The 14,972-nt window shown below is 39.2% G+C and overlaps 1 protein-coding gene and 1 non-coding gene across 5 annotated transcripts in view; both read left to right on the forward strand.

The window, feature by feature from the left end:
* NKAIN2 (sodium/potassium transporting ATPase interacting 2) overlaps positions 1-14,972 on the forward strand; it is a 957,142-nt gene that overhangs the window by 789,694 nt on the left and 152,476 nt on the right. For 3 of the 4 annotated variants that reach the window (XM_025422928.3, XM_025422929.3, XM_049115184.1), the window contains exon 4: positions 506-706. In XM_025422928.3, coding sequence (XP_025278713.1) covers positions 506-706 — 201 coding nt within the window. Of the gene's footprint in view, positions 1-505; positions 707-4,144; positions 4,392-14,972 lie in introns of those variants that run through there. The other variant, XM_025422930.3, reaches the window with a different exon arrangement.
* Positions 6,407-6,479, forward strand: TRNAK-CUU (transfer RNA lysine (anticodon CUU)). The gene has a single exon. It is a non-coding gene; the product is annotated as a tRNA-Lys (tRNA).

Here is a 14,972-nt window from a genome sequence, read left to right on the forward strand (position 1 = left end):
CAAGTTATATTATGTTTCGTTAAAAAAAGGTCTTACAAATTTTAGCTTTAGCCACATTATGTTAAAGTGTGCCAAACTGAAGTTAACTTTAATATTTAAATGTATAAAAACGTAAATATTCTGAGTTTGAAAAAGTAGCTGATTTAAAATAAGACGAACTTCACATGATAAAATAGAGTGAATCACTCCTTTTGTAATATTTACAAGTCCTCAAAAGTAAGGACTCTTAGGTGTTACAATTAATGTCAGTCACTGATAAGTTTACTAATAAATATTTTTATTTATATTATTGTGGTCAGGAAAACTTCACAAGTGGAATTTATAGACACATAACTCTCAAGTGAACTAATAGTTTTACTTGGGATGTTTCCTTTATGTCCATAAAATATGGTGAGGGGAGGGGGGGAAAACCCACATTTCCAAACAGAAAGCTCCAAGTCAGTCCCAGATAAGCTGAGTAACATCTATAAAGTAATTCTCATCCTTCTAAATTGCCTTCTTGCAGGAAACAGACCTTATCCTGACTTTTAATATTTCAATGCACCGATCTTGGTGGATGGAGAATGGACCAGGATGTACGGTGACATCAGTGACACCTGCACCAGACTGGGCCCCAGAAGACCATCGCTACATCACGGTCTCAGGGTGTTTTCTGGAGTACCAGTACATAGAAGTGGCTCATAGTTCCCTCCAGATTGTCCTCGCAGTAAGTGTTGACACCCAACCACTCCTTCTAGTGCTTGTTTTATTTCCGTGCAAATTGAGTGCACACAAATGGAGTCTGTGAATAAAGCGTGGCTATTTGCTTTTTTTTTCCAATTAATGCCCCCTTCTATAGTGATTTTTCAGATTAAATCAGGGCTCAGTAAAAGGTCATCAATCAGTAAATCTGTAAATAGGCTTTGGTGTCTTCAGCATTTTATGTAAGAAATCCAACCAGTCAAGGTTTGATCATTTGATTTTTGGTGATAAGACTTTTCCAAGGATTCCTGCAGAGAGATGAGAGAGTCTTCACAACTAATGTGCTACAGTGCCTTAATTTATAAGATTTCAATAGATATTTTCCCCTGGTGCTTCTTTGTCTCCATGCTGCTAGCCCTAGGAATTCTCTTCTCCACTTGCCCATAATCTTCTTCCTAGATTTTCTCAAAGTACAATGCATTATCTTTTATCATTTCCCTTCTTTTTCAAAACAGTTCAGCTTTTCGTAAACTCTACTTCTAGGACTCTCGTGCCTCCACTTTTCATATTAAGCTGATAAAGAACCTTCCCTCCACCAAGGGGCAGTAGGAGTTATAAATGATTCCTTTGTGTTTGTGCATAGTATTTATAGAGCATACTTGTGTAAGATATGCCTGTTATATAAAACATATTATGCTATGGGGCGCCTGGGTGATTCAGTCAGCTGAGCCTCTCACTCTTGATTTCGGCCCAGGTCATGATCTTGGGGTTGTGGGATCAAGCCCTATGTCAAGCTCCCCACAAAGTAGGGAGTCTGCTGGGTGTTCTCTCTCTCTCTCTGTGTGCCTCCCCTGACTCATGCTTTCTCTCTCTCAAATAAATATTATTATATTATTTTATGTTGTATGAGTATGGCAGAGATTAAAAAAAAAAACACATCCTTTTCTCAAAAAGGACTTTCACTAAGGCTAAATACATAATTTTGTAGGACTTTATAATGGCAATTTTATTACACATGCCTCCATATATATAGTACGGATCCTATATGTACAGATCTACATATATTTTTCTTAGACTCCATATACATCTGCAACTTCTGTGCATAGCCTTAAAATTGTTAATAATAAATAATGCAGATAGAATCTGCTTTTTGCCTCTTGATTCTATTAATTACATTCAAAATGATGTTAACTCACGATTCTTAAATATCAAGACATAACACATTCTGTATAGAATGGCATTATGTAGTTCGCATAAAATTCTTCTGGAGCTAATAAAACCATGTGACTGTGTGGATGTTAGATTATGTAACTAATAGATAGTTATTAGATTTTTTTAAATGAAGAATACACACACACACACACACATACACATACATACACAAACACACACATAAATTACAGTGGGCTAAGTATTCTGTGCTAGTAAACATGACCAAATCATTGTTACTAAAAACCATAAAGGTTTATTCTATGGATCAGTAGATATTTCTCCCAATCACTGTCACAAAGAGAAGGTCGGTGGAGCAGCCACTGTCTCAGTCACCATGGGTTGCCATGCCAGAGAGCACAGATAGATCTGGAGTATCTATCTTGGCACAAAAATGCTTCACCTTGGGAAGAGAAGCTCACTGTTCACAGTTCATTGTCTAGAACTGGTCACATAGTCCCAGCCAACAGTAAAAGGGCCAAGAAGGAGAGAGAATGTAAATTTGGGGAAATCTGCGTGAACGATTGCCACAGAATTTGAATCACGTTTTGACTAAAAGCATTGAGTGATGATCTCCCTTGAATACGTACAACCTGAGACACTTTTTAACAAATACACCCCTCTGCCGTACTCTTAAACCCTAAACGTTAGTTATCTTGAAATAAAGGTAAGTTAGATCTGATGGGATGAAAAAAGTCATTCCATTATTTAAAATCTATTTGGGTGAAGAACTCATTCTCACAAAGGGAAAAAAATAAAATGTTTCTGGTATTTCGGGACAGAATGTGTTAGAGAGGGAGTTTGTTTTTTTTTTAAGATTTTTATTTATTTATTCAAGACAAAGAGAGAGAGAGAGAGAGAGGCAGAGACACAGGCAGAAGGAGAAACAGGCTCCATGCAGGGAGCCTGATGTGGGACTTGATCTTGGGTCTCCAGGATCATACCCCGGGCTGAAGGCGGCGCCAAACCACTGGGCCATCGGGGCTGCCCTAGAGAGGGAGTTTTGATAAAACATTCCCTCATTGGAAGTCCCTTATTTACTGTATCCATACGTTTTGGAAAACTTCCACTTAGGCATCAAGGATATAGTTTATGTGCATGGAAAGTTCTATATGACTGTTTTAGACAGTTCGTTGAATTAATATGTGTATGTATAAGCTATACTCAGAGATTTAATAAACCCACATAAAGTTTTAGCACATGAGCTATTTGATGATGATGATGATAATAATAATAATAATAATAATGGACATGAGGCTGACATACAGCCCAAAATAAAATCATCTTTAAATGCAAAGGGGCGAGAGGGCAAAGAAGATAGAAGGAGTGTCCCTAAGAGCAGATGTGACTGATCATTCAAGCTACTGGCTCCCTTTGCTGTCTCCACGGCCCTATTTGAGTAGAGAAATAGCTTGAGCAAGCCATCCCAGGTTGTGGTGTCTTTCCTCTCCCCTTCCCACCTGGTCTTCCCCACCGGGGTGGGCGTCTCTCTTGGGCAGTGCTGACTGCAGGTCAGCTGAGAGTCGGTTCTCAAGAGTATACCCAAGCCAGTTACTTGGAGAATTCTCAAGACCCTTTCTGTCTTGGGGCTTGCTGTTGTCTAGCCAGCCTCGGGCTGAAAGTGTCTGCTGCACAGAAAACCTAACATATCTTAACTGGCGTTGTTGAGTGGACACCGAAATGGGACTTCCCGTGGATTTGCTCTGCCTACTAGTTGGAAGCCTCCCAACTGGGTTTTCCTGTATCATTCTGATCACTTCTGCCATCGTGATTGAGACAGGAGAGGGTATTTTGAAGTTCCGGTCCTGCCCTTTTCATGTGACCCAAATGACCCCCCGCCCAAGACAATCCAATATTCATTCCAGTCGGGTCCAGTGAACGCTTCCTGACTGCTTGTCCCCTGCTGGCATCCTGAGAAACAAATGGCCTTGACAGTGTCACAGTCAGAAATAGGGTGACGTTTCTCAGGATACAAACCAGGTGCACATGGGTGCATTTTGGGGAGCATACGTGGTAGACAGAGGATACAGTTTGTGCAGTTTCTGGCATATTCTTCGCTCCACCCCGCTTTCTGCAAAGTCAGCTAACCATCTGCTTCTCCTAGTTTCCACCGGTCTCTGAAGGTGCCCTCTCTTCCAGGATGTCTGCCTGGGATCTGCTTTCCCAAACTGCTGCCCTCCCAGCTCCTGCTCTCGGCTCACTCTGAATCTCTCTAGCTCGTGTCCCCCAACTTCACCCAGCCTTCCCTTCACAGGCTCCTGGCCCCCGGCGATCCTGTCACCCTGTTGTGCCAATCGACTCCTAGCTGATTGGGAAATGAGCGTTCACAAAGCCCACACTTGCATCGCACACACAGGAGAGACCTTCCACCCACAGCCAGAGGAGGACGAGTACAATAACCACATAACTGGGAAGAGGGGCTGTGAATCCCACAGCCTCCAGCGGAGTGGAGAGGACAGCCAGGGCACTGTCACAATGAGCCAGGTGTGACACTTGGAGGCTTCTCCTCCCTCAGCAGCATTTTCTTTTACTTAGTATCAGATATCGCCCTCAAAAGGAATACAGGTGTGCACAGCTTTAATAATAATAATAAAAACATCCACACTTACAAAACAGATCAAATAAATATGTATGGGAAGAGCCTGGAAGGAGATCACCTACAGAGACCACGTTGTTGGCATTACAAGAGAATTAAGCTGATTTCTTCAAACAACGTATGATTGCAAATATAGGGTTTACCAAATGTGTTCGCAGGAATTTAATCTTTTGATTTCCCTAACAGTCCTGTGAGGCCTGCAAGACAGGCTGAAAGCCTTTCCCCAGATGTCTTAGCTGGGAAAGAGGGAGGACAGACATGCTGACCTAAGTTCTTCCCTGGCACCAAGGCTGGAAGTCGATGGCAGCCTACAGGCCAGCAACAGCTGGTTGGAGTTGGACTCCTGAAACCCCCAAATTCAGAGTTCTTCAGTGGCACAGAATGCCATGACCGCGTGGCCACTCTGTGGGGGGTGAGGGCAGTGGAAGTGTGTGTGCCTCACCCCTGCTGTGCACACATTTCACCTCACTTCCCGTGGCTAAGGGGAAACCATGAAAATGGAGGGTGTTTTCCAAGGAAACGTAAATAAATGAAGCTTTAAGGGAAAATATTTATAGCAGTACTGAAGGAACTTTATATTTTAAAATATAGGTTACGGTTTCAAATGATACGTTGGTAAAAACAAAACCAAAAACAAAAGCAAACAAAAAAAAAAAAAACAGAAACAAATAATTCCTCGTTTTTCTGCTTACCCCCAGAGAACCATGATCTCTAAATGTAAGATAAACCTCTCCAACCAAAATTGCTGGGTTTTGTTTTCCTTTATTTCCTTTACTTCCAGCACACTTCTAAGTTCACAGCAGGTTGATGATTAATATTTTTAGGATTCCAGCAGAGGATATTGGTAAAAACTTTAATAAGCTTACTATTTTTCGGAGCTGTAACAATTGGCTGAGGAACCATGTACAAATTAGCAGGGACATCATAGAAGACTTTAGGAAAGCTTCTGATACCTGGGGCCCTGTTCATAGCTAAAAATAGGATCACTGTCGGGTTCAACCTTCAGTCATACCTATTCCCTATTCAGAAAACTTTGCATTTTTAGAGTACATAAAATGATGGAAGTCATTGTTTAACAGATTGTGGTTAAAAAAAATTTTTTTTTTTTGAAGATGAAACATGTGCCTTCACATGGATGGAGCCACAGACATCTCCAATTATTCCCAGTTAACCATAGATATATTTGATATTTGGCTTGTTAAGACTTACCAACAATACGATTGGTGAGGAGCTTTCAAAACTTTGAAATCCTTTAGCCAAGTTAATCCAGGATTGTGCTGGGAATGGCGCAGAAGCATTCCTTTGGATGTTGCTGAAGTGCATGGCGCAGGGATGAAAATGAGCTGCCTGACTGCTCCTGCTGCGCTTTACTGCCTTCTTTAATTTGGAAAGAACATATTCACAAAGATTTGGTTGTCAGAGATTTGGGTCTCATCTTAATGTAGCTTACGGCATTGATATTAAATGGTAAATAGTAAATCTGAGCTGTAAACTTGCATCGTCTTGATGGGCTACATGTTTTTATTTTTTTATTTTTATTTTTTTGGCTACATGTTTTTTTTTTTTTTTTTTTTTTTTTTTTATTTGTGATAGTCACAGAGAGAGAGAGAGAGAATGAGGCAGAGACACAGGCAGAGGGAGAAGCAGGCTCCATGCACCGGGAGCCTGACGTGGGATTCGATCCCGGGTCTCCAGGATCGTGCCCTGGGCCAAAGGCAGGCGCCAAACCGCTGCGCCACCCAGGGATCCCGCGGCTACATGTTTTTAAATGAAAGAAGGTGAATTCCGAATCACAGTGGCATTCAAATTTCATTGGACGGATTTCAAAGACTATAATGTCTCTTTAAAAGATATTACTACTTATAATATGCCAAAATAAATAGCGCTCTTGCAACTATTTAAAACTAGTAATGAGAGGGTGCCTGGCTGGCTCAGTTGGTAGAGCATGGGACTCTTGATCTCAGGGTCATGAGTTTGAGCCCCATGCTGGGTACAGAGATGACTTTAAAAACAATAAAACGCATTTTAAACAAATAAAAAAAATAAATGAATGATGAAAATATCAAGCATCAAATGTAACTTTTCAAGTGAATTCTTAAAAATTCAGGATATATGGGATTGGAAATGCTTAAAGGCATTTAAGCATTAAACTACTCTAAAACAACGATTCTTAATGCTGCTTGAGAATAGAAATGATTTACTCACTTGTTTCAAGGCTTACCATAAACATGACCTACTTCTGGAAAGTCTGGGCCCTAGGTGGGTATACTTTTGAAAATTTTCACCAGAAATATCAGTGCCTTCTCTTTATCCTCACTACTGATCCCTCTAATTGTCCTGAATTGCTCAGAAACATGGTATTTGTTTAAAAAAAAAAAAAAAGATTTTGTAATACCAAAATGGTACCACAGCTTCAGTTGCTCCATCAGCTTCTGGAAATGACTTGAGAGTCACTTCCCTTCCAGTGCTGAGTCTGTGAACCTGTACCATGCCTGCCTTATCTCCGCACCAAAGAGTGAGTTTGTATGGAGCTCTTCTGAGTCTTCTGATTCCTACTCCAGGGTCCATGACTCTACAACAGTTTTCTTCTTAGGACAGAATTACTTCCTGCCTGTGATAGAAATGGGCAGAATGACAGACGCTCAGTTCCTTTTCTAGCTCCTAGGATGGCCAACAGCATTGCTGCTTGGCTTCAAATGTCATACATGCTGCTCCAACCCTAGGTCTCCTGGACACTCAGATATATAGATCTACTTGTCAAAAGGTAGTAACCCAAGAAATGAAATAAATGTCATTTGTCTTTCTGTAACATCAGAAGAGTTTATACAAATACAAAAATATGGAAAGAACCAAATCACAGTTGCGAACAAGAGATTTTTTCCAAGGACAAACCTACTGAAATAGGAGAATGAAGGCAGTGAATAAATCAGGAAAGGATTTGTTGGCACAATCGAGGGCCGCAAAGCATCAAACAACTTTCTGCAGATTAATTTTAGAACCTGACCTGGGTTTATGCCTAAATAGTTAAATATATCAAGATATATTGATACTTCTGAAATGGGCACATGTTTAACCTCCTAATGTAAATCTCAATTCCTCTGGACAGTATCAAAGTCATTTCAATACTGTCACTCAGGGTATAGCACCCTGATGTCTTGTCCACAATTATCAATCAAGTTGTGGTAAAAAAACAAACCCTAAGTAATCAGTTATCATGGTCTTTATTGTATTTTGCTTTATTTCTGAACGGTGCCCTTGTAAAATGGTGAATAGTTCTGTGAGTTTGTGAACAAGCAGAGTGCAAGAACTTCAGTAGCCTCAAAAGTCAAATTAAGTCTAAGACTTTTTTGCTTGTAATATTCTCTGGTATTCCCTACATGCAAAGTCAGAAATATAAGGTAAAATATTCAGGGTCTGGGAGTAACAATCCTTAAATCTTACACCCAGCTGTATAATAAGCTATTTTGTAATTATGAACTAAATGAGATAATTCCTAAGAAATTGCTTGAAAACAATAAAGGTGGTGTTATTTATTTTCTCCTTGGCTCAGTATCTTCCACTGCTTTATTGAGAATACTGTTACTTTTTTTCAGACTAACTCATGATGATGTGCAAATATGAATTAAATCTTACTAAGTTGACTCACTCCCCAGATAGGACTGTGATTCTTAAAGCCAGTGTGATACCATTTAGTGTACCAACGCACTAGCCTACACGGGGGCAAGTTTTATCCCACATCAACCATTATCATCAGTGTGCAATATCTGCTTTTCTAAGTAATGTTTGAAGCACTTGCTCACCCCCGAAGCATAATATCACTCGACCCATGAGAATACAGAGACACGTGGAATAAAAATGCCAGTATGTTTAAGATGATAGTGAGGATTATAAAATGCAGCAAATTACCAATAATTAGATTTTCTTTAGTACTACGAGATTTAAGTTGGATTGTCTGAAATTGTGCAACGAACCATGTACAATCCCATTTCTTATAATTAATTTTCTAAGTATAAAACATCTCAGAATAAATAATAAGATATCTTAAACCATAAGTTAGCTCAGAAAAATAAGCATATATACACGTATACGAAAAATAGAGTAATTTGAAAAACATGAAAACCTATTGGCCTTGAACACAGAATTACCACCTTCCTCTGTCACATATAATATCGTTGTCTTTGAGGACGTCTTGCCAGTCACGATCATTTATTCTGATAAAAAGTTTTTAAGAAATACGTCTTTGATGGCTATTTCCTTTTCACTGGAACTTCTAAACACAGCGGCGGAATAATAATAGTGGAATGTGTGAGTGTTTTCAAACAGCAGCAACGTATTCTCAAAGGAAGGATGTGAAGACGATTGGTAATGACAGCTATAATATGAGGGATAATTTATTGTTTAGCATGTTATACTTGAGTGAAAAAAGAAGAAAAATATGGGCAAACACACTTAAGCTAAATAGTGTTTACGTAGTAGGAAAAAAAGCCATCTGTAATGTTCCTCCTGCACCTTTTGTGTTTACCAGTCCTATAAATAGGATTTTAAGCTCCACTGTTCTCAACCCACACATGCTTCTCAACAGCTGGGTGTATGATTCCTGGTCTTCACTCTCCGCCTGCCTATTCCTGCCTTTATGGATGGTGCCTTTTGTCCCGACCCTGTCGTTTGTTCCCCTCTGACCTTTCTTCTGACTCTCAACGGGTTGTGAGATTCCCCAAGAATCAAGACCACACCTTCTCACATGGGTGTTTCTCACTTGTAATGTCTTCCTAACTTTATTCGCAATATTTTTTACTTTCATACCTAATGGGGCAGCTACTTGTCACAGGATGATTTGGGTTAACGCCACTTGCGACTATGGCTGCAAACCCAAGGACTGGATTGCAGAGAGTCATGGCTCCAAGGATATTCTGGTTTTCTGTATCTCTTCTTTTATTCGGGAATGTCTGCCTTGCTCTCCTCTCTTTATTGATTCTTAATCTCTCTGCCTGTTAAGTGTAATCAGCTTCTTATCCCCAACTTCATAAATACAAATTGTTTCTTTTACCCCAAACTATCCTGGTGTCCTCCAGGCATTTATCTTCACTTTTCCTACCCATTTTCCAGAATTCTATTGATTTCTTTCTTTGTCACAGAATTATGAGTGGAGTCTCCCTCTCTTTTTTCTAATTTCTAAATTTTACAAATGATATTTGTGTAATTTAATACCATTTTCTTAGTTATCTATCACGGTTAGGTTGATTTAGTCCTAATATACTTTATCTGTTACAACGAAAATCAATTTTTTTAAAGATTTTATTTATTTATGCATGAGAGACACACAGAGAGAGGCAGAGACATAGGCAGAGGGAGAAGCAGGCTCCCTGCGGGGAGCCCGATGCAGGACTCGATCCCAGAACCCCAAGGTCACGACCTGGGTCAAAGGCAGATGCTCAACCACTGAACCACCCAGGTTCCCCCAAAAAATCAATTTTAAGTGAAATTATACTGTGAGGTACAAAAACTTCCCCTGTCAGTGACTCAATAGTTGTTGGTGTATTCATTATCAGCAATGTGCTTAGTTCACAAATTTAGGAAAGTCTGTGTTGCTCGCAAATCAAAAGGCTCGAAATGAGTTGCCAAAGGAAGCTGAATACTAAAAAGATGGTAAAGGGGGGACCAAAACTAAATCGGAAAATACGTTTAGCCACTCCTCTGGTGTCTTTTAGTTGTGAGACTGAGGTCTGAATTAGAACCACCTCGCCACGCGGTGCCCACATTTTTATTTTTATTTTTTTGGTTCAAACTTACACACTTCAGAGCTTCAGCGTTGCCGTGGTACTTAGTAAACAGGGTTCAGGGTGGGTGTCCTGTCCGTGCTGCTGGGAAACTCACCTGAACATTTCAGTTATAAACTAAAAGAACAAAAAAAAAAAAAAAAAAAAAAAAAAAAAAACAAACAAACAAAAAAACAACACGTTGAAACCTCTATTTAAATATACCTGTGTGAACATTTACCTGAGATGAACCTTCACTTCTATTTTCTTTCTGTGATCTGTGATAGACTCTTAACCCCAGATGCTTCCAGATGTTAATCTGCGGAGGAGGCCCATTCTCCCAACCCGGGTGGTTTGCGGCCTGGCCTGGCTTCGCCCACACCCAGGCAGAGGCTCTGATGACAGACAGTCCCCTTGTCCATGCTGCTTCCTGAATCCAAAGAAAATGGAACTTATCAGAAGAGCTGAGCCTCCAGCACCACCTGTGCCTCTCATTTGGGCCTCCTCGTGCTATAGGGTTGGCGGGGGGGTCTCCGTCGTTCATCATTTGGCTCACTGACAGAAAGAGAAGGAGCTGTTGCACTTTTAGGTACCACTCTGCAGACTGCTATAGTGCAAAATAAACAAACAATATATTTTTAGGGCACCACCTGCAGCAAGCAGCTGTACCAAACAGAGCAGAACCACGAAGGATGTGATTTGTTCCATTTAACATGAAGCCTTGAGGTTTAGAAGAGAGGGAGGAGAAGGTTCTATGGATACAACCCACACATCCGCAATTTAAACTGAAACTGATTTTTTTTTTCTTTTTTAGATTGGAATTGAAGTATCATTATATCTCTCCTCCTTTCCCACCCCACAACCTCTGGTTGAAAACAATTCTATTATTGGGGTTATAACTGTTAACTGAGAAAATCATTTTTCTCTGCCAGTAAACTTCCTCTTCCATTCAAGGGCAATTTTCTCTCAAGCAACCTATACTTAAATGCCAACATCTGCTATATCTAAGCTGTATATAAATGGTGTCTGGCATTTACATGATGCCAATGACATGATTAGAGAAACGCATACACTTGGCTTCCATGGAATTTTCTTCTTATCTTCTAGTTTTCGTCTGTCTCAGCCCTCCTTCAGGATCTGTCTGCCTCCCGACGTGCGCCACACCAGGCCCAAAATACTCCGAAAGCTGCACTTTGGGCTCTTATTCTGATCGCCAATCGACTCCTGCATTAACCTCTACCTTCCCAGGCATTCCAGCTACATAATGCATCCTGATAAAGTCCCACCGTATCTGTGTTGTCTGCGTACCCAGAATTTTGAGGCTGATGCAAGGGATATTTTAAGTACTTGCTTTTTTTCCCCTAGATTTAAAAATCTCCTCATTCTCTTAATGGCTATTGATTCTGACCTCGCAAACCAAAGTCACCATTTCATTTTGAGTTCTTCTAGGTGAGCTGGGATAAATATAATTAAATTATGGATAACTCTGGAAGCAATCCAGGTAGTTACAAATTGAGGTCATTTTAAGTACAGAGAGGGACAGTTACCTTTAATATTAGATTGGCCACCAAGAACAATATGATGTTTGGCTGTTTCTTGAGATGGACACATTTTATAAAGAGAAACTGGTCTAAATATTTAGAGGGTGAACTCGAGTGCCACCCTTAACTTCTCTATCACTAGCTAGATTTTTAGTTTGAAGGAGAAAAGTCTATTGACCATCGTTTTGTGGCTCATTAACACTCTTTTGTGGGACTTACAGATATTGCTCTGAGATTCAGAGAGGTGAGATGAAGGAATTTCAAATCTGCAATGATGCATGCCTCTAGCTAATAGAGAAAATCAAATCCTGTGAGCCACGAAACTAAGTTTCCTACATTATTTTCACCTTGCATCATTAAGATGATGATTTTTTAAAATATTGGGCACAAAATAAATTCCTGCCAAAGGAGTCTCCAAGAGTGTTGAATGTGAGAACTGCTTCCCTCTCCTTCACCTTTCTAACATATTAACAGAAATTTTCTGGAAAAAAGCCCAGACTGGGTTTTGCTAAATTATATCCGCTTCGGAATCCTTGCCGATCAATCAAGTTTCTGCTTTATGACTTATGGGACAGTGCTTTTCACTGGATGTCACTGAAACCGGAAGAACGAAGGGAAGTATCCGTAGTTCCAAGGGACAAATGAGCACTTTTAGTCGGAGCATCTTTATGTTCCACGGAAGTAAGAGGCAGTTGGATTGATCTTTAATTAGTAATTACAGTAGACCAAATATTCTTCAGGGTTCTCTAGGGAATATTAAGAGAGAGAGAATAAAAGAAAAAGAAGGTCTTTGACCATGAGGTTCAGTGAGTGTAGAATGAGGGAGAGATCGGAGTGGGGTAGGGGTAACTGCATATTGAAAAAGGCTAACAAAATGTGGGTGGCAAAGGGGAGGAGTCACCATTTCAGACAATGGAAAGTGTGGGCAAAGGGCACAGAGACAAACATTAGCTTCTTCCCTAAGCTTCAGTTTCTTCATCCACAATAGGCATAACTCATTGCACTTACAATTACAATTATTGTTGGTTTGGGTGGTAAAATAAATAAATAAATAAAATAAACCACATAACCTGAAATTTATCCTCTTAAAGTTTTAATTGTACAATACAATATCATTAACTACACGTACATGGTTGTGCAACAGGTCTCTGGAACTTTTCAGTCTTGCTTGGCTGAAACTCTAGACCTACTCAGTAGCAACTCCCAATACCCCCCTCCCTCAGCCTCTGGCAACAGGACTCTACTTTCTCCTTAAGTTTGACTGTTTTGGCTACCCATGGAACTGAAATCTTGTAGTATATATTTTTTTCTGTGGCTGGGCTTAATTCACTTGGCATCACGTTCTTAAGGATGATCCATGTTGTCACATATGACAGGATTTTCTTCTTTCTTTAAGGCTGAATAATATTCCATGTATATACCACATTTTCTTTATCTGTTCATCATTCAGTGGACATTTAGGTGGTTTCCACCTCTTGGCTGTTGTGACTATACGATGCCAAATATTTCTTTGATATTCTATTTTAAATGATTTCGGATAAATATCCAGAATAGGGATTTCTGGATCATCTGGTAGTTGTATATTTAATTTTTTGAGGAGCTTTCATTCTGTTTTTCACTATGGCTGCAAGTTTTGTGTTTGAACAATAGTGCACAAGTGTTTCTATTCTATTTATCTGTATCCTGCCCCCACTCTTATCTTTTTTATAGTAGCCATATTCACAGTTGTGAGGTGATATCTCATTCTGGTTTTGATTTACATTTCCCTGATGATAAGTGACGATCATTTTTTAAAAATATGCCTTTTAGCCTTTGTATATCTTCTTTAAAAAATGTCTGCTCAAATCTCTTACCTGTTTTTAAAATTTGGTTTATTATCTTTTTGCCATTGAGTTGTAGATGTTCCTTACATATTCCAGAAATTAAACGCTTAGCAAATATATGGTTTGCAAATATTATCTCTCATCCTATGAGTTGCCTTTTTACCCTGTTGTTTCCTTTGCTAGGCAGAGCCTTTCATTTGATATAGTCCCACTTGTAAATTTTTGCCTTTATTGTCTGTGGTTTCAATGTCATTTCCAAGACCAATGTTATGTTTCCCTGTGTTTTCTTTCTAGGAGTTTTATGGTTTCAAGCTTAAGTTTTAATGTTTAAAATTTTAATCCATTTTGAGTTGATTTTTGTGTGGTGTAAGATAAGGGCCCAATTTTATTCTTTTGCATGTGGATATCTAGTTTTCCCAAATCCTATTTGTTGAAGAGACTATCTTTTCCCATTGTGGATTCTTGACACTCTTATTGAAGATAAGTTGACTGCATGTGCATGGGTAGATTTCTGGGCTCTCTATTTTGGTATATATCGCAGTCTTTATGCCAGTGCCATACTGTTTTGACTACTATAACTCTGTAATATGTTTTGAAGTCAGAAAGCGTGAGATCTCCAACTTTGTTCTTCTTTCTCAGGATTCTCTCACTACTGAAAGTCTTTTGTGGTTCTGTACTTTGACAACGTTTTTGTTTTGTTTTGTTTTGTTTTGTTTCTATTTCTGCCAAAAACACCATAGGAAATTTGATAGGGACTGCCTTGCTCAGTGGCCCCCACCTTCTCCAGACTTGGAATCACTTTCTTAAGTTTCTTTTCAGATAATTTGTTGGTAGTGTATAGAAATACCAATAATTTTTATAAGTTTATATTTTGTATCCTACAATTTTGCTAAATTCATTCATTAGTTATAACAGGTTTTTTTGTGGAATAGAGAATTTCCTACATATAAGAACATATGCATCTACAAATGGGGATAGTTTTACTTCTGCCTTTCTGACTTGGGTGCCTTTTATTTATTTTTCTTAGCCCTAGCTAGAATTTCTAGTACTATGTTAAGTAGACATGGTGAGAGTGGGTATCCTTGTTTTGTTCCTGATCTTTGAGGTAAAGTAAAGCTTTTGGTTTTGCACCATTGAGTATAATGTTAGCTGTGGGCTTTTCATATATGACCTTTATTATGTTGAGGTAATTTCCTTCTGTGTCTAGTTTGTTGAGTGCTTATATCATAAAGGGGTGTTGAATTATGGCAAATTGTTTTCTTCTGTATCTGTCGAGATGATTACAAATTTTTCATTCTTTGTTCTATTAATGTAGTATATCACACTGTATGGTTTTTTATGTTGAACCATCCTTGTCTCCCATTTG

The sequence above is a fragment of the Canis lupus genome, chromosome 1 (genome assembly GCF_003254725.2).
Source record: "Canis lupus dingo isolate Sandy chromosome 1, ASM325472v2, whole genome shotgun sequence".
Lineage (NCBI taxonomy): Eukaryota > Metazoa > Chordata > Mammalia > Carnivora > Canidae > Canis > Canis lupus.